Source organism: Peromyscus leucopus, chromosome 19, assembly GCF_004664715.2.
Source record: "Peromyscus leucopus breed LL Stock chromosome 19, UCI_PerLeu_2.1, whole genome shotgun sequence".
Lineage (NCBI taxonomy): Eukaryota > Metazoa > Chordata > Mammalia > Rodentia > Cricetidae > Peromyscus > Peromyscus leucopus.
Genome location: NC_051079.1, coordinates 27283021 through 27304559, shown reverse-complemented (window position 1 = coordinate 27304559; position 21539 = coordinate 27283021). Strand labels below are relative to the sequence as shown.

At 50.8% G+C, this 21539-nt stretch overlaps 1 protein-coding gene across 1 annotated transcript; it reads left to right on the top strand.

Annotated features, from left to right (window-relative positions):
- Nucleotides 1-1202: 1202 nt before the first annotated feature.
- Spry4 (sprouty RTK signaling antagonist 4) lies at nucleotides 1203-16203 on the top strand. The gene is made up of 2 exons (XM_028891578.2): nucleotides 1203-1388; nucleotides 11809-16203. Exon 2 carries the CDS (start codon nucleotides 11856-11858, stop codon nucleotides 12756-12758), a length of 903 nt encoding a protein of 300 aa, XP_028747411.1. The 5' UTR covers nucleotides 1203-1388; nucleotides 11809-11855; the 3' UTR covers nucleotides 12759-16203.
- The last annotated feature ends 5336 nt before the right edge of the window (nucleotides 16204-21539 follow it).

Sequence of the window (21539 nt, the reverse complement as noted above, 5' to 3'; positions counted from 1 at the left end):
CAGGCCTAATGGGGGGCTTCTCTTTTCACCGGCTTCGGACGCCCCCGCCCCCCTCGCCCCCTCCAGCAAAGAAAGACTCTCTGGCTATTTCCATTCCCTCTGAGCTCAAGAGTCCTGTTATTTAATACCGTGGCCACCCCGGCAGCATCCTGCCGAGGCCTGCTCCACCCATCTACCTGGCCAATTCACCGCTGCTCCCTTTTCTTTCAAGGGGAGCAATCGGGAAAACTGCCTTCTGCAACAAAAGGCACAGGGCCGCAAGATTACAAAGAACAGCGACTTCTGAGGACTGGGAGACAAGGGCCCGAGTAGAGAAGGGGGCACCTAGCCAGGGCAGCAGAGGGCGGGCGGAAGCCCGGGGCATTGCGGACATTACTCTGGGGCGGGAGAGAGGCGGGGTTGAGAGGTGAGGGCCAGGCCTCTGGCTGAGTGGACAGAATCACCCCGGGGGGTACTGGAGCCGGAAGAGGCCTGGCCCAGATACTGTCCACACCCAAGAAATGGGAGGAGGAGTGGTCTGCACTTACGGAGCCAGATTCACTCAACAACCCCCACCCTACCCTTCTTTGAAATAGACAAAAGACATTTTCTTAATTTTTGGCAAATGAGGCTGGAAGGTCCCTGCCCCCGACGTCCCCAGGCGCCACTGATCTTGAAAAGGAGAAGGTTCCCAGTAGGAGTCCTCTCGCTCCCCCTCCCCATCGCCTGAGGCGACAAGAGATACGCTGATCGAGGTGTGTCCTCCCCCACCCTGCTCTAGGCCCAGAATCCCGAGGCCGCAGCGCCCCCCACCCTCTAGTCACACTGACGGTTCCTGCCCAAGCCCGCAGTGGCGTGAAGGTGGCCTTTACCTCCTCTCGCAGGCTGGGAGGAGGGTACAACCCACGCAGCTGAGCCAGCGGCAGCAGTCGCCGCCGCCCTCCATTCATTAAAAAGAAAAAAAAAAAAAAAGGAACAACAACCTCCACCCCTCTTTGTAAAAGAACGACGGCCCCTGGAGGAGCAACAGCCGGCCCCAACAATCACGGGTTAAGCTCTTTTCCGGCCCCCCATTCATAAAAAAAAGAAAAAGGGAAAAAAAAAAGCGCAGCGCATGCGCGCACGGGGTCGCTTGTGCCCACCCATTCATAGAATCGCGGGCGGCGCGCGTGCGCAGTGGAGCTCTCTGCCCTCCCATTCATAAAAAAGCCATTTTCCCAGGCAAGGGTTGCAACATCGCCGCTGAGGCAGCGAGCAGAGCTGACAGCGGCGGAGCTGTCGCTGCAGGACTCAGGGAGCCTTGCCGGCTCCTCTGACTGGCGTCTGCGAGTACAACAGCGACTGACCCACTCCGGTTCGGGCATTTACATAGACGTGGAGCGATGCTTGTGACTCTGCAGCTCCTCAAAGTAAGTCCATAGCCGATTGGAGATCTGAAAGTACCCCCTCGGTGCCGTGACGCGGCTCCCCACGAGCTGGGGCCAATGGTACGCTATTTCGAGCCGCTTCGGTGTTCCTTCCCTTGGTCTGCGCCTCCTCGAGTCCCTGCGGTACGCCGCAGCTACCAGGCGCGCCCGGTCGGCACGGCGCTGGGGGTGTTCGCTGCCTGGCACTGCCGTTGCCGACCCTGGGCATTGCCAAGTTGGGCTTCCGCGCCCTCTGCGACTCGGGAAACCTTGGTAGTGTCCGGAGTTTGCCTCTGGCCTGGCCTCTTTCCTTCTCCTGCCACTACTCTCCTTGAGCGCGGAACCCGCAAGCCCCGGGCTCGCTCTGGAGCGACCGCTTGGGACTTGGGGGCGCCCTACGTTTGGGCGGCTCGCCCACCCCCGGGCTCCGTGCCCACGGTGCCAGTTGTGCCGTGGGTCTTCCCAGCCCTTCCTCAGGGGCCTATGCTCGACGTAGCTTTTTCTTTCCCGGTTCTGAGCCGTGGAGGACTAGGTTTCCTCGGCTGCTTCCCCACTGGATGGTCAGCGTGGGGCCGGCCAAGGACTGAGCTTTTCTGCTCCCTCTCCTTGGCGAGGCGGTTCCAGACCGTCTGACCTTTGCTCGGCTGCCTCATTTTATGCTGTGCAACTACCTTGCTTCTTCTTTCCCTAGCCTCTTCTGGGCCCGAGGCTCCTTGGCCATCCGGTACCCCCCTATCCTCAGACATCGATCTTTGCCAGGTCCGGGAGCCCCTGGGCCTCTAGTAAGGCTGTGGTGGGGGCTGAAGGTGCGTTTACATAACGCCGGGCGTGTGGGAGCTGGAGGAAGAGGTTGCATGCGTAGGAGAGATAAGGTGCCCACTTTGCCTCCTTGTTGGTATCAGACTTGACAACACGGAGAATAGAGGATAGAGACGGTATGTTCTGAAGAATTGGAGTCGCCAGAGCCACGGGGGCATTGAGGGGGGTAAGGGAGAAGACGGGCTTGGCCAACCCGGGCAGCTGGAGCTTGGCTTCATCACTGGGGCCAGGGCTGTGCCCAGTTCCCCCTCCAAGCAGACGATCAAAAAAGCATTTACAGTAGCTGCTCTTGGGCAAGAAGACGGTTTCTCAATTCTTTTGATTGGGGGCTGGGGGTTGTGGGCAGAGGAAGAGGCGAGAGACAGAAAGATGGTTGCATGGCTTTGAAGGGCTAAGGGATGGCGTTCTAGGCGACATGGGCTGGAAGGGATTGCATGCAGAGGGGAAAGCTGCTGGCTGGGCATCCATATTGTCAGGCCTGGCTCAGGGCAGAAGGCCGCCTACTGCGCAGGGAATAGGCTCCCAGGAACCCTGCGACGCTGCAAGGAAAAGATAGATTCCTTGGGGTCTTCAGATGCAATGGCAGTCTCCTCTTGAATGTCACCAACCAGTGGTTTGATTCTCCCCATTGTGAGGAGAGGCAAGGGGACCTGGGGAGGGCAGGAGCTCGGGCACATCCCCTCGGTGGGTGACCAGTGCAGCAGCCTTCTAACAGGCCTCTACGCAGCACCAAGCTGGAAGGTGAGACCTAGAGCAGTTGGGAAATAGAGGTTTATCAATCTCTTAATAAGTTCCGTCTGGCCTAAGGCCCTACCCAATATTGCACCGCTGGATTTCACAATGTTTGGAGTTCTCGATCTTCACACAAATGGGGCACAAACATTCTGAGATTTTCTGCTTCTGACCCCACGTTAGTGCGGTTGTGGAGATTGTGGATGTGTCCGTGAGAGGAAGGACGGCAGCTGCCCAGGCTCTTTCTCTGAGGGAAGTTGTAGGGTCGACACCCCTGAGGTGGCATTTCCTCTGTTTCCAGGTCTTTGGGAGGGTCCCTTGGCTCCAGGAAAATCCTCTCCAGGCTGGAGCAGGTGAACTGTGCTGGTGAGCACTTAGATTGCTGAACCCTGAGTGGACGACTAGGTGGAGGGAGGCTTTAAGGACATCCCTTGCTTGTATCCCATCTGAAATTTTAGACCTGAGTTCAAGAGTCTCTTTCCTTCTGGGATATCCATGCCTTCTTGCTGGATCCCACAACCTTTTCCACATTGCCCTCTGAAATGGTAGCCTCACCACAGCTTTGGTTCAGCCTGGTGGGAGGAGACAGCACAGACTAGATCCATTCAGGGCAGATGGGAGGCTGGGCATCCACCGTCCTTCTGCCTGTATCACGTTCCAGAATTGGCAATTTGGAAATCACCCTTTGCCCAGTTCATACTTCTTTTTCACTGTCTTGTGAACTTAGCACTATATGTGCCCAGAGGTTTGGCTGGCTTTCTAAAACAACAGAAAACAAATGAAGGCAAATAAGCCATCCAAAATGAAGGGAGAGACAAAACCCATGAACACGCTCCTAAGTGGCTTTTGAAATGTGTCACTCTTTGGATCAGGCATAAGGACTTTAAATTCCAGTCCCTTGCTGTGGTATCCTGCCCTGTTGTGGACTTCTATAATATTTTAAATTTAGTTTTAAGGCAGGTTCTCCTTATGTAGCCCCGGCTTTCCTGGAACTCGCTCTGTAGATGAGGCTGGCCTCAAACTCAAAGAGATCCACCTGCCTCTGCCTCCCAAGTGGGGATTAAAGACTTGTTAGCCTGTTTTTTTGTAAATCCATGCCTGGTAGATAAAGCCTGCATGTTGATTACAAGATGGCCTAGGAAGAAGGGCCCTCTTGGGAGTTTTAATTTGGTTCTGATTCTAGGGTATCTGTACTCTGGTAGAACCAAGAGGGAGTTGCATGTGCCCAGCTGAGGGAGGATTCCTGCCACCTACTCAGTCTACTAGGATGTTTGGAGCTTGGGGAGTAGACTGAACAGGGTTCGTTGTTTGCTAACTGGCTTGCTTGTTTTGAAACAGGGTCTTGATTTGTAGGCACAGGCTAATCCTGAACTCCCCCCCACACACACACACACACCTCCCCGGAGCTGAGGACCGAACCGAGGGCCTTGCACTTGCTAGGCAAGCAATCTACCACTGAGCTAAATCCCCAACCCCAATCCTGAACTCTTAAAATTTTACTTTATTATATGCATAAATCGTGTGCACATGCATACTTCCATGTGAATGCAATTGCCCACAGAAGTCAGGCATTGGATGCCCCGGAGCTGGAATTACAGACTAAAGTTATCAGACTAAAGTTTTAACAGCTGCCTAAAGTTGGCGCTGGAAACTAACCTTAGGTCCTCTGGAAGACCAGTATGTGCTCTTAATAGCTAAGCCATCTCTCTGGCCCCATAACCTTACTCTTTTTTTCTTTTTTAGAGACAGGGTTTCTCTGTGAACAATCCTGGGCTGTCCCAGACCTCGATTTTGTAGACTAGGCCGGCCTCGAACTCGCAGAGAGATCCACCTGCCTCTGCCTCCCGAGTGCTGGGACTAAAAGTGTGTGCCACCGCCAACTCTCAGAGGTTCTTAATCTCCCTGCCCCCTGTAATCTTGAGTGCTGGCTTTACAGATGTGCCACCTTGCTGAGTTATGGCAGGGTTTTTGTTTATTTTGTTTTTGGAGACAAGGTCTTGACTGGCCTGAAACGCTCCGGGGAGACAAGCTGCATCCAGCTTAGGAGCAGAGTCCTCCTGCCTCTGCCTCTGGAGTGTGGGCATTACAAGCAGACAGGCTGCACCGTGCCCAGTTTATAACGGGGTTTTTAAATAAGGGGTGGCGTGAGAGTGGAGAAGAACACAGTGACTCGTGGCGATAGGTTTTTGTAAGGAGACAGCGACTAACGCTGGGAAAACTGTTACGGGTCCTTTCGACTAGGCAAGGGCTGGTAAGCCTGGGCCTTAGGAGTGAGCAAAGTCCCAGAGCCCGTGGGACCAGGGGCTGCCAGTAGGGCTTGTTTGTGGCTAGGACCGAGGCAAGTTCACTGTTAATCTGTACTCTTAGGGGAGAGTCTAGTCTTAAGGACCTTTTGAATAAGAGGCACAGGAAGTAGAGGGTGCTGTGTGATTTAAAAGGTGGGGGTATTGATTCTCAGGGAGCTGGGGCTACCCTGCAGATCTGGACAGCTGACTAGGTTGGGGAATGTGTCCTCGACATGTGGCCAAGCTTAAGAGGCCCTGCTGTTCAGCTGTGATGGGGGTGGTTCTTTCCAAAGAAGGGCCTCCAGTCAGTGAAGGAAGCGAGGAAGCAAGGCGTTGTAGAGAGAGGCCCAGATGTTCTAGGTCTAGTGGAGGAAGGGAAGGGGCCCTGGGGCAGGTGGCCCCGTTGCACCAGAGCAGTTTTCCTTACCTGTCTGTTTCTGGCTGGGAAAGGGGAAGTCATTTCCTGTTCAATCCCAAGGGTAAGCTAAAAATCTATTGTCAGTTCTGTCTCTTGGTGGAGGTTGGGGAGACAATAAGACCATCTTGGTGATGTCTAAAAGGCCTTTCAAGGGGCTGGGGGGGTGTCTGCAGGCGTCTGCTCACTTTCTACACTTTGGCCCGACCAATTCCTGAGTGGTGCTGCTGGTTAGCAGGCCCCATCTAGGGCCCTTCCTTTGTGGCATGGCTTCCGATCTCTCTTAATGGGGTACTGGGGTACTGGGCAGACACAAGTATATGGGTGTACAGATAGCAAAGCAGAAGCTTGGAGCTGGTTAAAATTGCTCAAAAGACAAGGAAAGGGAAAGGGGCTGAAAACTGGTGATGGGACAAAGGATGACGGACCACTGTTTTCTCTTGTGATTCTCTAACATGGCCAGCTGTGAACTCGCTAATGCTGGTAAGGTAGGAAGTGGGTAAAGGTGTGTCCTCAAACAAATTCAGCTGCTCAGAGGCATTCTGTTTCCTTCCACTGGGCCTCCACAAATTGGCTTCCCCCATAAGGCCTGGCTTTCCCTACCCCCTTCTCTTAAGGGTCTTTTTAAAAGCAATAAGTCACCATCTGGCTATAGCTTAATTAACTAAACTGGGTTAGTGTCACAAAGGACCAGGCAGTGGTGTTGCAGAGGGGCGGCCGGCTCTCGGGCAGCCTAAGGACCTTTATTGTTGTGACTTTAAAGGGTTAAACAACCTTCTGTGGAAGAGCCCGCTAAGACTGAATGGGCAGCACAGAAACTGCCCATTCATTCGGAGCTTCTTGCCAGCTTCTCATTCGCTGACTTGTAGATTTTAAAGTACAACGGGCAGATTTTCCCAATATTTCCCAGCTGTCCTTCCCAGGGTAAATCCAGGGAAGGGTGGCCAGATTGTGTGGACATTTAACGTTGCCTCTTGATTCTTTTCATGCAGCCTGTGTCCAGGTCCCTCCCTGCAGGCAGTGAGGGTCAAGACAGGCAGCTTCGAGCTGCCAGACCAAGCAGCCGCAGATTGAGGGACTGTGCGGTGGGAAAGGGGGTGGGGTGGGTAGCTTGCTGATTCATCAGCCTCACCAACTCCTTGAGCCTGGCTCTTCCCTCCTCTCCCCTCCACACCTGCACTGGAAACTCTATCATCAGAGATGCCCCAGGAACCCCCCAGAGTTGAACTTGATAGGTGAAAAGGGAGGGGATTCCGTTTCACACCAGGATTTCCTTTTCCTTTAAGGATGGTTACAGTGAAATCCTGTAAGGGAGATCCACTGGGGTAAAGGTGAAAACATTTAGTGACAGAAAAGATTGCCAAAAAAACCCTATCTGGAGTCATTTATCTGCTGGTTGGGTTACTGAACCTCTCAGCACCCCCACTTACCACAAGGTTGGTGGCTAAGGGGGGGGCACTGAAGGACCCATGGCTAGGAAAGTGATTGGCACTTGTACATTTTCTATGGGTCCCTAGGGGTAGGGAAGGCTTCCACAAGTCATTGTTAGCTAGGGCTCCGTGTCTGTTTCAGCCACAGGGTCACATGACTAGAGACTAGTCCTGCCCTGATCAACTTGCTCTACCCCTGTGATCCTGTGTGTGTGTGTGTGTGTGTGTGTGTGAGAGAGAGAGAGAGAGAGAGAGAGAGAGAGAGAGAGAGAGAGAATGAGAATGAGAATGAGAATGAGAATGAGAATGCATGTGTCTATGTATGCCACACATACCTGGTGTTCTTAGAATGGTTGCCATCAGATTTCCCCAGAATCAGAAATACACATGATTTGTGAGCTACCGTGTGGGTGCTGGAGACTAAACCCAGACTTTCTGCAAGAACAGCAAGCACTCTTAATTAGGAAGCTGTTTCTGTAGTCCATTTGCCTTGTCATTGGAGGTGGGCATGGGGTCTTTCCTTGAACGTAGTGATGCCCTAGTGGCAGGACTGGCCAATGAGCTGAGGGGATCCTCCTGTCCCCACTTTACCTTACAGATGTGACAAAACTGTGCTTTGGGGACCAGAACTTCGGGCCTCCTGCTTGTGTGGCAAGCAAGCACTGTGCTGACCGGTCATCTCCGTGGCCCTATGCTTGCATTTCTAACTCCAGAACGGGAGCTATTCCCTATGGTGATGGTGAGGATCACCTCTGATTAACTGAGAAAATAAAGCACTCGGCGCAGCAGAGAGCCTGGCACCCAGAAGTGTTCTATAAATATTAGTCATTTCTAGTAATTAGCTGTTGTTGTTGTTATTATTATTATTATTTATTATTTATTGGAGGGAAGGTGAAAGTGTTCCTTCTTATGCTAATCCTCTGGCTATGAGATCCTTTCTAGGCTTAAGTGCAGGGTTGGCGTCATTTCCATCCAGAATCTTCCAAATTGACCATCAAGTTCTTCCCCAACAGCTTACGGAGGCAAAGCCTCCTGTCCCATTTATATAATATAAATCTCTTCCTTCCTTGGAGGAGAAGCGGAGGTGCCTATTAAAGTGCACTTAACACCTGCGGGGATGCACAAACTGAGGGGTGGAAATGTCCTGGGGTGGAGACTGATCTTGGAAGTAGAACTCAGACTGGGGGTGGGGGGCGGTGTTGCTGGGTGGGGAGTAGCCCGGGAGCTGTGCTTGAGGGGTTATCAAACAGGCAGTTTAGGAAGTTGTTTTTCTTTTTCAGCCACATCAATTCAGTAGAGGCTGGGGCAGGCCTAAGCAAGTGTGAGCCGCGGCTCTCTGAGCCAGCCCTTCGGTTTTGCTGAGATGGTGGCTGGAAAGAGTTCAGGGTTCTGGTAGGGAGATGCCTTTTGAAATGTGTCTTCTGGAACCAAATGTCAGATGTGCGTGTCCTGAGAGAGCTGAGTCACTGGGGGCCAAGATCCCACACTCTCTAGGCTGGCCTCATTTGCCAGCCCAGATGTTGACAGCTGCCTCTGGAGGGTGATGGGGGGGGGGGCAGTAGCCTCCCTGCCTGCCGCGGCTGCTCCAAACTGGCTTGCTGATGGGGCTTTTGCATGCCTTGGAGAGTCTGCTTGCTGATCCCAGGGCCTGTTAAACATCCTTGAAAGTTGCCTAAGGCTTTTTGCTTCATCAGCAAGAAATGCAGCTGTTTTTAAAGAGAATTAGTTAACCTGCTTGGCAAAGCAGAGTGGTGAATCGGTTTGCCTCTGTCTGTGCCTAGCAGTACCTTTTCTTTCTCCTGCAGCGTGGTCAGTCCTGGACTTGGTCCTGAGATAAAACTCTAGCTACAAGGGCCAATATGAAGCTACTTGAAGATTCCACATCTTTTTGTTGGCAGGTATTCCCAACCTGGGCTTTCTGGAATCATTGTCCAAGGAAGAAGGTTCTGACTTGAGACAATCCTTGGCTAGCACCTGACGAGTCTGATCTGTGACAGACACTTTATGCCAAATTAACAAGTTTTTCCTTTAACCAAAGACCCCACAACTAGAACCTGGGGCTTCTAACTTAACATTTTTTTGTAGAGGCAAGGCCTTGGGAACCTCTTGGAACAAGTGTATTAGCTGAAAGGTAGCATTCCTTAGAGGGATGCTCTCCATGATGCTTCTACCCAGCCCTGATCACAGCAGTTCACTTTAAGCTGCCTTGACAAGGGCCTAGTTAGTCTTTGGTAGAAAGTCTGCCAGGTGGCTGAGGAGGCTTTCGCCTCAAAGGTGATGCTCTGAACTGTGTATAGTGGCTCATTCCTTTAATTGTAGCAATTGGGAAGCTGAGGAATGAGGACTTCTGTAGCCCAGCCTGGACAATTACATAATAAGTTTCGGACCAACCTAAGATGTTATATGAATGTCTTGTCTTAAAAAATAATTAAAAGGTTAAAAAAAAAAAAAGTTCTGATTTCACTGAAAAGAACTTTGTGGCCCCTGCCGTTATGTAGACTCTTACCCAAGACAGACAGGGAAATAGTATACAAAGAAATACCTGTCGGGACAATAGTTAGTTCCCCGTGTGAATGGGAACTGTCTGGTGACTGAACCGTTGACCCTTGCAGAAAAGATGTGATGTTTTTTGCATTTAGCGGCATAGATGATGTACAGATGAATGCTGTGGATAACCTTCTTTCTATCCCTTTCACGAACTTTCTATTTAGAGCTAGCTGTGTTTACTTCATGCCGACTAGAAGCATCCAAGAAAACGCTTCAACTATTTGTAACCAAACCCTAGTCTCCAAGCAGAGGCAAGCACAGTTGTGCCTTCCCATCAGCCTCTTCTCTCCGCCACCACGAACACTTTACTCTAGTTTTCCTTCCAGGGAGCCAAGTGTCACTCTCCTGTGATACTGAGATGGACTAACAGTCCCAGCAAGGGGGGTAAACGGAACTAGAAACCTGTTTCACATTCCCTTGGCAACGCCTTTGATGCGAGATAAACTTAGTTGAGAGACATGAGCTGTCGTTAGCATCTTGAAAAGGCATTTACAGAAACCCCGCCCTTAACACTGAGGCCCTCAGTGTGTGTTGTCTTGATGGAGACTCCTCTTCCCTTTCTCCATCCTTCCCGCCCCCAGTCCCTTGAAGTTCTTTGTGGAATCTTCCCAGAGTGTAGTCTTTCCTTTGGATTCCAAATTGTGTCTCCTCTGAGCAGAGGTCCTGGCCTTCCGCTGCTATTTCTTTAAATTGATCTCCATCCGAATTCCAAATGTAAAGGTCAGCAGGCAAGGAAATGGCACTTCTAATAGAAAACAATGTGCACTTTCTAAATTTGAACCAAGCCGTTTCCGCTCTTTGATTTAAGTGACTTCCTGGGTTTCCGTGTCAGGCGCTGCAGTTGAATCTCTGGCCGGATGCCAACTTAAAATTGCACTCTCTCAGTGAAATTAGAAACTGATCCAGGGTTGCCTTAGCTATTCTAGTAAATAGCATTTAGTCTGAATGTTCAGCTCAGCACTTGGAAATGGGTGATGTGAGTGCCCCTTGAGAGGATTTCCCATGTAGGTTGTCGGGAGCTCACCTACCCAAGGGGCTTATTGGCTGCTGGAGGTTACCACTCTTGGAAGCAGGAGTCATAGGTTAATAATGTCCCGGATGAGTGAGCATCAGATGCAGCCCTTCTCTTCTTAGTTCCCAAAATGAAGGCTTTTGCTTATCCAGCTGATGAGCTCGAGGGAGCACACAGGAGCTGTTGTATTGACCACATACACGGTCCTCACTGCCCAGTACAGTTCCTACGGGACTTAGGAAGTGTTTATGTAGGAAGTCAAAAATGGTTATATTTTGAGATAGTGATGAGTTGTTTAGTGCTTTCTATGTGTGCAGGTATCAGGTGTGTGTTCTTCCCTTTAGTCCTTGCAAGAAACCTCATTACAGCCACAAAACTAAGGCATAAGCCATAGATGCAGCTTGGGCCCTAGCACTCACCACTTCAGAGGCAGGTGGATCTCTGTGAGTTCAAAGGGCAACCTGTTAAATATCATGAGTTGAAAGCCAGCCCAGGACTACACAGTGAGACCCTCCACCTGTGCCCCCCCCCACATACTCGGGGGAGTGAGATGGCTCATTTGGTTGATACAGTGCTTGTTCACAAGCCTGAGGACCTCCGTTCCTTCATTGTCACACACAAAGGTGGAAGAAGAGAGAAGGGATTGTTCCCTGAGAGAAGTAACTCTGACCTACACATGCATCCAAAATAATTTAGAAGGAAGTCGTAGTGTGTGTTCACAGCAGCACTTGTGAGGCCTAAAGTGTTCCGATTTTTTTGTTTTGTTTTTGAGACGGGCTCTTGCTCTGTAGGCAGGCTGGTCTCAAATTCACAGCTGCCTCTCTGCTTCCGCCTCCCCAATTCTGGAATTCTAGGCCTATGCCACCGTGCCTGACCGACCTGTTCTTTACCTCACCCAGTGGCGCTGATGACCATAGCAAGAACCTGTAACGCATACTCGGAGAGCGATCCACCTACCACCAAGTTGCCCCCCAGCCCAATAGATGTTACTTCTACTGCTGTGATTCTCTGTAGTAGTGACCATTTAAGCCTTGGCAATTGCTAGGACGTTCGCTGAAGAAATTTGGTTCCATTTCATTTAGGCTCCCAAGGCCTGATATAAGGTTGAGGGGAGAGGAGGGTATTAACAGGCCATATTGATGCACAGGAATCCATTTTCTCTTTTTCCTTCCCTCCTTCCCAGGACCCCTAGAAGCCTGTCTATCGGTGCAGTCCAGGACCGCCAGCCTCATGGAGCCCCCGATCCCGCAGGGCGCCGCCCCTTTGACTCCCAGCTCCGTCATGGTGCAGCCCCTCCTTGACGGCCGAGTGGCCCACAGCCGGCTCCAGCACCCACTCACCATCTTACCCATTGACCAGATGAAGACCAGCCACGTGGAGAACGACTACATAGACAATCCTAGCCTGGCCCCTTCCATGGGTCCCAAGCGGACCCGGGCTGGGCCCCCAGAGCTGGCCCCCACACCTGCCCGCTGCGACCAGGATGTCACTCACCACTGGATCTCCTTCAGCGGGCGGCCCAGCTCTGTGAGCAGCAGCAGCAGCACCTCCTCAGACCAGAGGCTGCTCGACCACATGGCTCCACCGCCCGTGGCTGAGCAGGCTTCGCCCAGGGCTGTGCGCCTCCAGCCCAAGGCAGTCCACTGTAAGCCACTGGACCTCAAGGGCCCAGCAGCTCCGCCAGAGCTGGATAAGCACTTCTTGCTGTGCGAGGCCTGTGGGAAGTGTAAGTGCAAGGAATGTTCGTCCCCTCGGACGTTGCCCTCCTGCTGGGTCTGCAACCAGGAGTGCCTGTGCTCTGCCCAGACCCTGGTCAACTATGGCACGTGCATGTGCCTCGTACAAGGCATCTTCTACCATTGCACCAACGAGGATGATGAGGGCTCCTGCGCTGACCATCCCTGCTCCTGCTCCCGCTCCAACTGCTGTGCCCGCTGGTCCTTCATGGGTGCCCTCTCTCTGGTGCTGCCCTGTTTGCTGTGCTACCTGCCAGCCACAGGCTGTGTCAAGCTGGCCCAACATGGCTATGACCGCCTGAGACGTCCTGGTTGCCGCTGCAAGCACACGAACAGTGTCATCTGCAAGGCAGCCAGCGGTGACCCCAAGGCCAGCAGGTCGGACAAGCCTTTCTGACACTGCCCTTGGAAACATGGTTCCTCCTGCCAGTCTCCTAAGGCTGACCTTGCTCATTTGTCCTCTCCTAAACCCTAGATTGAGAAGAAGCCAGGCAGAGACCACTGCCACCCAGCCGAGAGTCCCCAAAGGATGAAGATGCACTTTGGGGTTTTCATGTTCTTGAAACTTTTGTCAAGCAGCAGTGATAGCATCGGGGTGTGCTGGTTTGGGATGTGGTTTTCCTATTTCAGAAGACGGAACACAGACGTGGACACAATCCGGAAGTTTGGCTGCTCAGTGGCCTTCCCAGCTCCTCCTCAATCTCTCCCTCCCACTTTGCTTTTGTCTGTGGCTCCTGCTGGAGCCTCCTGCCTGGGAGGAACAGTTAATGGAAGGTGGGATACCTCGAGGAAGACCCTCAGAGCCTTGACTTCTGCCTTTTCTTCCTCTGTCCATGCCTGTTGGCCTTGGCCTCTTGGGAAGGTGCGCTGTAGCAATTCCTGCTGTATGGACTTTGATAGCTGAGAGCAAAAATCACCCGGAGCCACAGGATGGATAAGGAGCCTCGGGGCCGTGTGTTCCTCCTAGCTTCAATCACTAACTTGGGGGTGTCCACTCATCACACTATCCTCTGCTTCTTAACGGAGTCACGGACTGGCCTGCCTGCTGTGTATCCCGAGCACTCTCTACTCAGATTCTCTGCAGAAACTTGCTGGGTTAAGAGGGCCAGGGCGACACAAGCGAGACCAAATATCATTTTGCCAATGAGTCTGAGGCTGTGGTCTCTGGATCCAGTCACGATGTTTTTACATGTTTAATTAAACTAGATGCTAATGGTGTTTAAACAACAATAATAATACAACAACTTGCTTCCTTTTGGGCCACCCCCAGGAAGGGCTGATTTCAAAATCTGGGGGGCAAGCAACCTCAAGGAGCATAATTCCCCCTGCCCGTCGAGAATGGCGAAGAAGAGGCCACACCTCCCATTGGCAGAATGACAGTTGAGCCGAGCTGGGGTTGGGTTCTCTTTGGATTCTGCTGCTTGCTGTCGTAGCCTTTTGTGTATAGTGATGTGTCTGTCTTTATGTAAATAGAGAGAGGATGAACAGAGTCTATTTTAGTGTTAGGAGGCCCCGGTGTGGAAGTCAGAGGAGCTCAGAGAGGGTGGGGAACAGTTCTCCAGGGGCTGCTGGACTTGAGCCCCACTTTTGTGCGCCGCACAACCCCCCGCCCCTCCCGACAGCCCCCAAAGACGTAGCAACTCTTTCTCTCACGGTGCTAAAGGACTCAGAAAGTGCAGCACGTCCAGTGGGTAGGTACTTGTTGCATGCAAAAAGCTATCGTGTCTCTGGTCCTTGCCCCTCCGCTGTTGTGTGGGGTTTTTGCTTTGTGTGGTATTTGTCCCCCATCCCTGCCTCTTAATGATGCGAGAAATGGCCTGGGTCAGAAGAGGTGCCCCAGGGGCCATTGGAAAAGCATTAGGCAAAGATCATGTGTAGCGTTTCTGGCTCTTCGTGCGGGACCAGAGCCTGCCCCCCAGGAAGGAGGCCAGCAGGCAGGTAGCTATGAGTAGCTTGTACCTAATGCTCTTTCTCAAGGATTCACCCCCCCCCAACCCCACCTTGGAAACTAGTTGTAACACCTTATGATTTAGAATAAGTTAATTGTAACCATAGGTATTTATTGATTGGAGGAAGGGAGGGTTTTGTTTTCAGCTTTATTTATGTAACATTTACTGGCTTGTAAAAGGCAAGTATAAAATATGGCATCTTCATTCCCTGGCTAACCCATCTAGCTGCCCTTGCCACAGTCAGCTTGCCATGTTCTTGCACAGATCAGAAGGAAAGAAAATGGAAGACCGAAACACATTCAGCCAACCACTTACACTAATTGAATGTATTAGAAGCTTGCAGAAGGGGCTGCAGATGCTTGCCTCAGATGAGGCATGTGGAGGGAAGCCCCCCAAAACGATAGCACACACGAGCACCCTTTCTAAAAAGCCTGGGAGCTTTGCCCGGGGTCCCTCCCTCAATTTGTCTCCACAGGACATTTGACCCAGTGGCAAGTTGCACTTTGGTGATCTTGGTCTATACACCTCTGTGGACAGTTGAGTTAAATAAGCCGTGTATTGCGTACATGCACACGTGACACTTACACACTGACCCTCCACCACACAGACCCTGTTTCCTGGCAACCCCTCCCGGACCCTGACTTTGTGTACATAGCTGTAAACACGGATTTTTATGGGTTTTGGTTTGCTCCCCTCCCCCGCCTTGTTTTGGCTTGCGAATGATGTCTACAGAGCTCTCCCTCCCCCCAGGAGTTTACCTTGGGGCCCACTTGCTTGGTGGTAAAGGGGAGGGGCGAAGGAAGCATCCTTGATTTCCTCAGCTCTATTGCTTCTCTCTGGCTTCCCGGCAAACACCTAAACTTGGCAAAGAATGCATAATAAAAAGTGGTAGTGTGCCCACGGGGCCCCACCCTCTTCCCGGGCTAGTCAGCCGGCACTGAGTCCAGGCCCTCGCTGTGGCTGCTTCAGACCGGTGGCTTGCTGTCTTTAGCAGCTTGCTTGGCTGGGTTATAGCTCTTCAAAAGGTCCAGCTGGTTCTCACTCACTTCTAGACCTGGGGTCAGTGACAGTTGTACCTGGAGCTGAGGATGTCATCCAAGACAGTTCCTAAAAATCTACCCTGGCTGCTTGGGTTTCCACAGCAGTCCTGTGAGCACATTGGGCTAGCACAGCCTTCCAAGGTAAAGTCAAGGCTCCTGAGGCCAGCTAGAACAAAGGGAACAAAGAACGGTCCTCACTGTTACCTTGGGCACTTGCCCGCTGATGGAGTTCTTTGAGCTTGGTCAGTCTGCTTTGGTGGGGCCCCCAGCTGGATCACAACCCCGAAGGGACAACAGATACAAAGCTGGACTTGGGCCGGAACCCAGGTCGTCACTTTGAAGCAAGCGTGGTCTCCAGTGCTATTCCAAGAAATGTCTGAGGTGCGTGGGCAGCACAGATTTGCACTGTACAACTTACTAGAACGTCCGAGGCTTCACCAGCCTCCTGGTTTGTGCATATGACGAGAAGTTCCACGCCCTTCCTGCTCTGTAACAGTGGATGTCAAGCCTGTGTTTCCATTTTTGCTGTGGGTGCCTGCCGCTGCTTTCTTGGCTTTCTCTTGCTGTCCCATGGTTGATCACGTTAGCAGCAAGCAGTAGGGCTGTGCCCAGCACCCATTCCACTGCATCCGTTTCTTTCCTCCCCCACTGTAGCCCCTTCTCACCCCACCACAAAAGTTACCACAGAAGGTTTCCTTTGTAAAAAAATATTTATTTTGAAGCTCTATTTTAATAGTATTTATTTTAGAAAGTCTACTATTGTAAGAGTTCTTCTGTTTGTGAAGAAAAAAACAAGTTAAAAACTGAATGTACTGATCTAGAAGATATCTATAAATATATATTGTTCAATATACATATGACTGCCATTCTCTCATGTTGTATTCCGTTGCCTGGCGTCCGCGCTCAGCAGAAGTTCCCCGCATGTCAGAACTCTAAGCCATATGAACATGAGCACGTGCACACAATGGGCTGGGTGTCCGGACTGGGGAGACCCTCATCTACCTCTAGGATAATCTGAAGGCCACTGAAGAATGTTGTACTTCTAGTGAAACGTTGTGGGTGACCTGTCCCCACGGGATGTATGGGGTTTGGGTTTTCTGGTCACTTCTTGAGAGAACCTTGCTATATCAAGATAATGTTAGTTAAAAGTGTGCTGTCATGCCCGGCCATTGGATATCTTAGTAATACAGTGGGCAAAAAAAGCCAGAACTAGGAAGAGCTCGAGGTGAGGTGAGGAGAAGACCAAAGATTGGTCCTGATGCCCCTCCCTAAATCTACAGGCTTCAAGAAGCCGGGCAGTAGAGCTCTTAGCTTCCTTGTTTTTGATCTACTGAGACCTCAAACAAGTTCCTTTGACCTCTAAGGCCTCCCGTCTACAGAACGGCTTCTCTTTGTCCTTTGGAACCTGGTCAAAACTTGGGTCCACCTGTCTGCCTCCTGAGTGCTGGGATCAAAGACGTGTATCACCATGCCTGGCCTTGGGACTTTTTCTTGGTCACAGTGATGGCATCTTAGGCTTCTTAGTAAAAATCCAATCCTGTTCCTCTTTGAGGCTTTGGAACATATGTCAAGGACCCCCCTGGTCATTGCCCAAAGGACACAAGACATTCTTCAGTGTGGCCCTCTGTACAATAAGAATTGAATAAAGATAGTCTCAAGCCCTCCTGTTTTCTGACCTGTCCCACCTCTACAGAAGTAACACTTTGGTCCCAAGTAGTGACTGATCAGGCTCACTTACTGGTCGAGTTTGTTTTGAGTCTTAGGTTTTAGAGATTAGTAACGTTGCATTCTTAAAGGCCTCTGTGGGAAATGAAAAGCCAAGAGTATCCAGGAGAGAATTCCATCCACGTCTACTATACCTGTCTGTCTCCATCCTTGTCCCTCCTTTGTTCCCAGTTACAAATGGCTCAGGGATGACCCCAGAGGTCAGTCAGCATTTGCTCCGTTACATTTTGCCTGATGCGGTTTGCTTTGAAATGTAGAAATGAATGTTCGGGGGGAATTACTGCTCATACAGAATGTAAAAATGTAAATTGAGGGTTCTGTAGCTGTACTTGAGGAAGTACTGCAAGGAGGAGCTGGAAAGTGTCCCAGTGACCAAAAATATCAAAGTTGAATCAACCCTCTTCCTGTCCATAACCACATAGTACTCTTCGAAGAAGGAATGGGCTGGGCTTCGGCTGAAGCTCAGAGCTAGAGTGCTTGCCTGGATTGTGTTGGGTCCTGAGATCAGTCTCCAGTATTGCCCCCTCCCAGAGGGCTTGGCTTGGTGGGGGCATCTCTGACCCATAAGTAGAATATATCCCTGTTCCCTGTAGCCTCATCCCCTGGTCCAGAGCCCCCCAGTACACTCCGCTCTCCAGCCATCTACCCAGTCTAGGTAACTAATCGCTTGAAATGAATCTAGCTTTCCAAAGCATGAACCCCCAGAAAGACCCAGGCAGCCTGCCCCACACTGGAGGTGCTGCCAGATAAAAGCCGGGAGGACATTTTTAAGAGACTTGAAGTTTATTCATCGGAACTTTAATAAAACAATATGTCCGAGGCCTGAGGCAGGTATAATTTTCATAATTTATGGGTCTCTGAGACAGGAAGAGAGCTCGGGGTTTTATTGTGTTTCGCACGATAAATGGCATTCCAATTGTCTGCCCGGTGTTCTTTAAGGCCGCTTGTCTGGCGGCAGTGCGGCCTTCTGGAGCCCACCTGGGCCCGGAGGCCAGAGGCAAGGGCTAATTATGGATGCATCTGGATGCATTAAGCAGGAGATGACTGAAAAACTCCCTGGGCTCTACTTCCTATGCCCACACGTGTGCTAACAGTAACTGCTGCAAGCTTCAGAGCCTGGCTCCTCTCCCCTCCCAGCCTAGCCCTCCCTATCCTCTCTGCTGGCCCTGGAGACTCTCAGGCACACAGCAAAGGGCTCTAGGTGAGAGCTACTAGCAGAAAAGCCGGTAGACCAGATGCTGCTACGGAGCATCAGGAAACAGCGGGCCAAGTGGTCCTATGAAATACTGCAGAGGGCATCACTGGGGAGCATAGAGGGAATGTTGTTGTTTACAATCTTGAAACTAAATGAAGTTACAATCGGCCTCACTTGACAGAAAATCAAGGTTCAGTAAATCATGGGTGGATTTACTTACAGACCCTCAGCCCACCACTGAGAAGTGGTAGAAGGGAAATTTTTTAACCCAGAAGGTCTTCCAAAACCAGGGCACCAAATGCTAAAGTCTTGTCACACTTTTAGACCAATGAGCACTGCCTTTGGGGTGCTTTTCCTTGTCCTCAGAGGCTCCTCATCACTGGTCCTTCTGTGACTGTGTGGGGTAGGCTGTTTTAACCAAGATTCCTTCCCAACTGTCACTGAGACAGGATTTGAACTCAAGTCTCAACCAGTGAGCCCAGCAGCCCCTGTTAAAGTACTAACTGAGCTGGAGAGTCGGCTCAGCAGTAAGAGTGCTTGTTGCTTTTGCAGAGGACCTTAGTTTGGTTCCCAGCCCCACAACTGTCACTTCCAGGAGAACCGACGCCCTCGTCTGGTCTCTGCTGGAACCGTGTATGAACGTGGTACACAGAGATTAGAGGCAGGCAAAACACCTGTACACCAAAAATAAAAATAAAAAACAACGCTAAGCGCCCTTCAATAAGCCAGTTCTGAGAAAGAACCTCTGACCACACAGCACTGCTCTTTCCTCTTTGGACATTGGCAGCCCTCCCCCAGCCCCCACTCTAGGCTGTGCAGTGGCCATTTTCCAAACACCCCTCCTCAGGGAGACTAGAGCCCTCTGCTTCCATCTAATGGTACAAAGAACTGCTCTCCCACTAGGCAAGGCCCACGGAACAGGGCCTTGGGACTCTGAGAAATGGCTGCCTTACACGGTAAGGACTAGGGACTTCCTGGTCTACCTGGTGGGGACTAGGTAGTTCAACCATGACTGGCTGTGTACACTGGAGAGGCTGAGGGCCAGCCTACAAAGCCGGATGCGTTAGTCGTCCCCTCCCGAGGTGGAAGACTTGGAAGTTCCAGCGTCTGGGAAGCTGGATTCTGATGGTAGAAGAGTGCCCACAGCTGGCAGCGGTAACAGCGTTAGATGTGTTCATGGAGAAGCGAAAGCAGGCAGCCGATGTCATCTTTTCCGTGGGCCTTTTTAAAAATCTGGGCCACCTGTTTGGAAGGTGGGTCTTCGTTTTTTTCAGTAATTGTTTCTGGAGCAAGTTTCAGGACAGCTAGAGCAATACAGAGAAACACCCTCACAGACATGCCCAGGGGTGTGTCCTCCCAGTGATTACAGATCTCACCAAGTTGACAGTCAAGCGTACCTACCTATCCAAGCTGGAGACATGGCTCGGCTGTTAAGAGCACAGGCTGCTCTTTAGAGGAGTCAAGATCAATTCCCAGCACCCACATGATGGGCAGCTCACAGCTGTCTGTAACTGCAGTCCAGGGGAATCCAAGCCCTCTTCAGGCCTCCCTAAGTACCATATGCACATGCTACACAGACATACAGGCAGACAATGTACCCCACTGCACATAATGTACATAAAATAGATTTTAAAAAAGAGTATCCCTCATATGCGCATGGACAGAGTATCTGATATTTGGGTATTCAGTTCACTTCCTCATTATGCTGTGGCAGCCAGGTCATACTTAACTTCAGCTGGAGTCAATCTCCCCTAAAGATGGCTTCATTAGCCAGGGTGGTGGTGGTGGCACACATCTTTGATCCTAGCACTTGGGAGGCAGAGGCAGGCAGATCTCTGTGAATTGAGGCCAGCCTCAGAGCAACGTTTCAGGACAGATAGAGCAACACAGAGAAACCCTGTCTGGGGGGGGTTGGAGGAGATGGCTTCAGATCCCAACTTCTCTGTCACCTTCTGTCATCTGTCCCCAAAACTTTCATTCGGGGTTTAAATGCCTGTATGAATGACAACATCAAGTACCAGATTTCATATCTTTTCTCAAGGAAAATTTTCCTATTCACATAGTTGTTTCCCATTGCCTGGGCATTCCAGACTAAGTAAACTAATTAAAATAAAAATAGCCATCCTTCATACCAGTCACAGACAAGTAAAGCATCTTCCAGTAGACACCTGCCACCTGACTGGTGTCCACTGGATCTTGCATCACAGAAGCTGAGCTGTGGGAAAAGGGCTCTTGGTGAACCTGGTGGCCTTACTGAGTAAGTTTTCGAGTTTGCACAAGCACTTTGTGATAGGAGCATGGGACACTCTTCACCAAACCTGTATTCGAGGTCGTGGATTCCACTTTTGTTCCCTTCCCTCATACTGAATGCATGCCTATTTCATCTGAGCTGTAAACACCACACCATCTGCAGCTTCCGTTCCTCTAGTTACACTGTAACTGTTAGAGCAACCAAAACACACTTGCCCTGGGCAGGTTTACCAGATGGACTGAATGTAGCTGGTGAAAGCCTTCAACCAGGCTTGGTGCATAGTTTTTTGTTTGTTTGAAGGATTTGTTGTTGTTGTTGTTGTTGTTATTGTTTGGTTGGTTTTTGTTTTTGTTTTATTTTGGTTTTTCAAGACAAGGTTTCTTTGTGTAGTCCTGGCTGTCCTAGGACTCACTTGGTAGACCAGGCTGGCCTACCAACTCAGAGATCTGCCTGCCTCTGCCTCCTGAGTTCTGGGATTAAAGGCATGCTCCACCACTGCCATCTTTTTTTTTTTTTTTTTTTTCGACAGTTTCTTGTTACTTTGCGCTTTCTAATCATTTAGTTGAATCACAAGATCCGCTCTCTGCCTCCGAGTGCTGGATTAAGCTGCGCCACCACCCCGCTCTGCCGCCCCCGCCCCCGGCTTTTTTTTTTTTTTTTTTTTTTTTACTTCTGTCTTTGTTTGTTTTTTGTTTTGTTGAGACAGGGTTTCTCTGTGTAACAGCTCTGGCTGTCCTAGAACTGGCTTTGTAGACCAGGCTGGCCTCGAACTCACTGAGCTCCACCTGCTTCTGCCTCTCGAGTATGGATTGAAGGCATGTGCTACCACTGCCTGGCCCTGTTTTTGTTTTTTAATTTTATTAAGAATCAAATGATCACAGGGCAGTGGTAGTGCACACCTTTAATCTCAGCACTCGAAGGCAGAGGCAAGCAGAGCTCTTGAGTTCGAGGCCAGCCTGGTCTACAAAGTGAGTTCCAGGATAGCCAGGGCTACACAGAGAAACCCTGTCTTGAAAAA

Bases quoted from the DNA above. Each gene is read 5' to 3' on its own strand.
- Spry4 (XM_028891578.2), top strand. From the start codon at position 11,856: ATGGAGCCCCCGATCCCGCAGGGCGCCGCCCCTTTGACTCCCAGCTCC.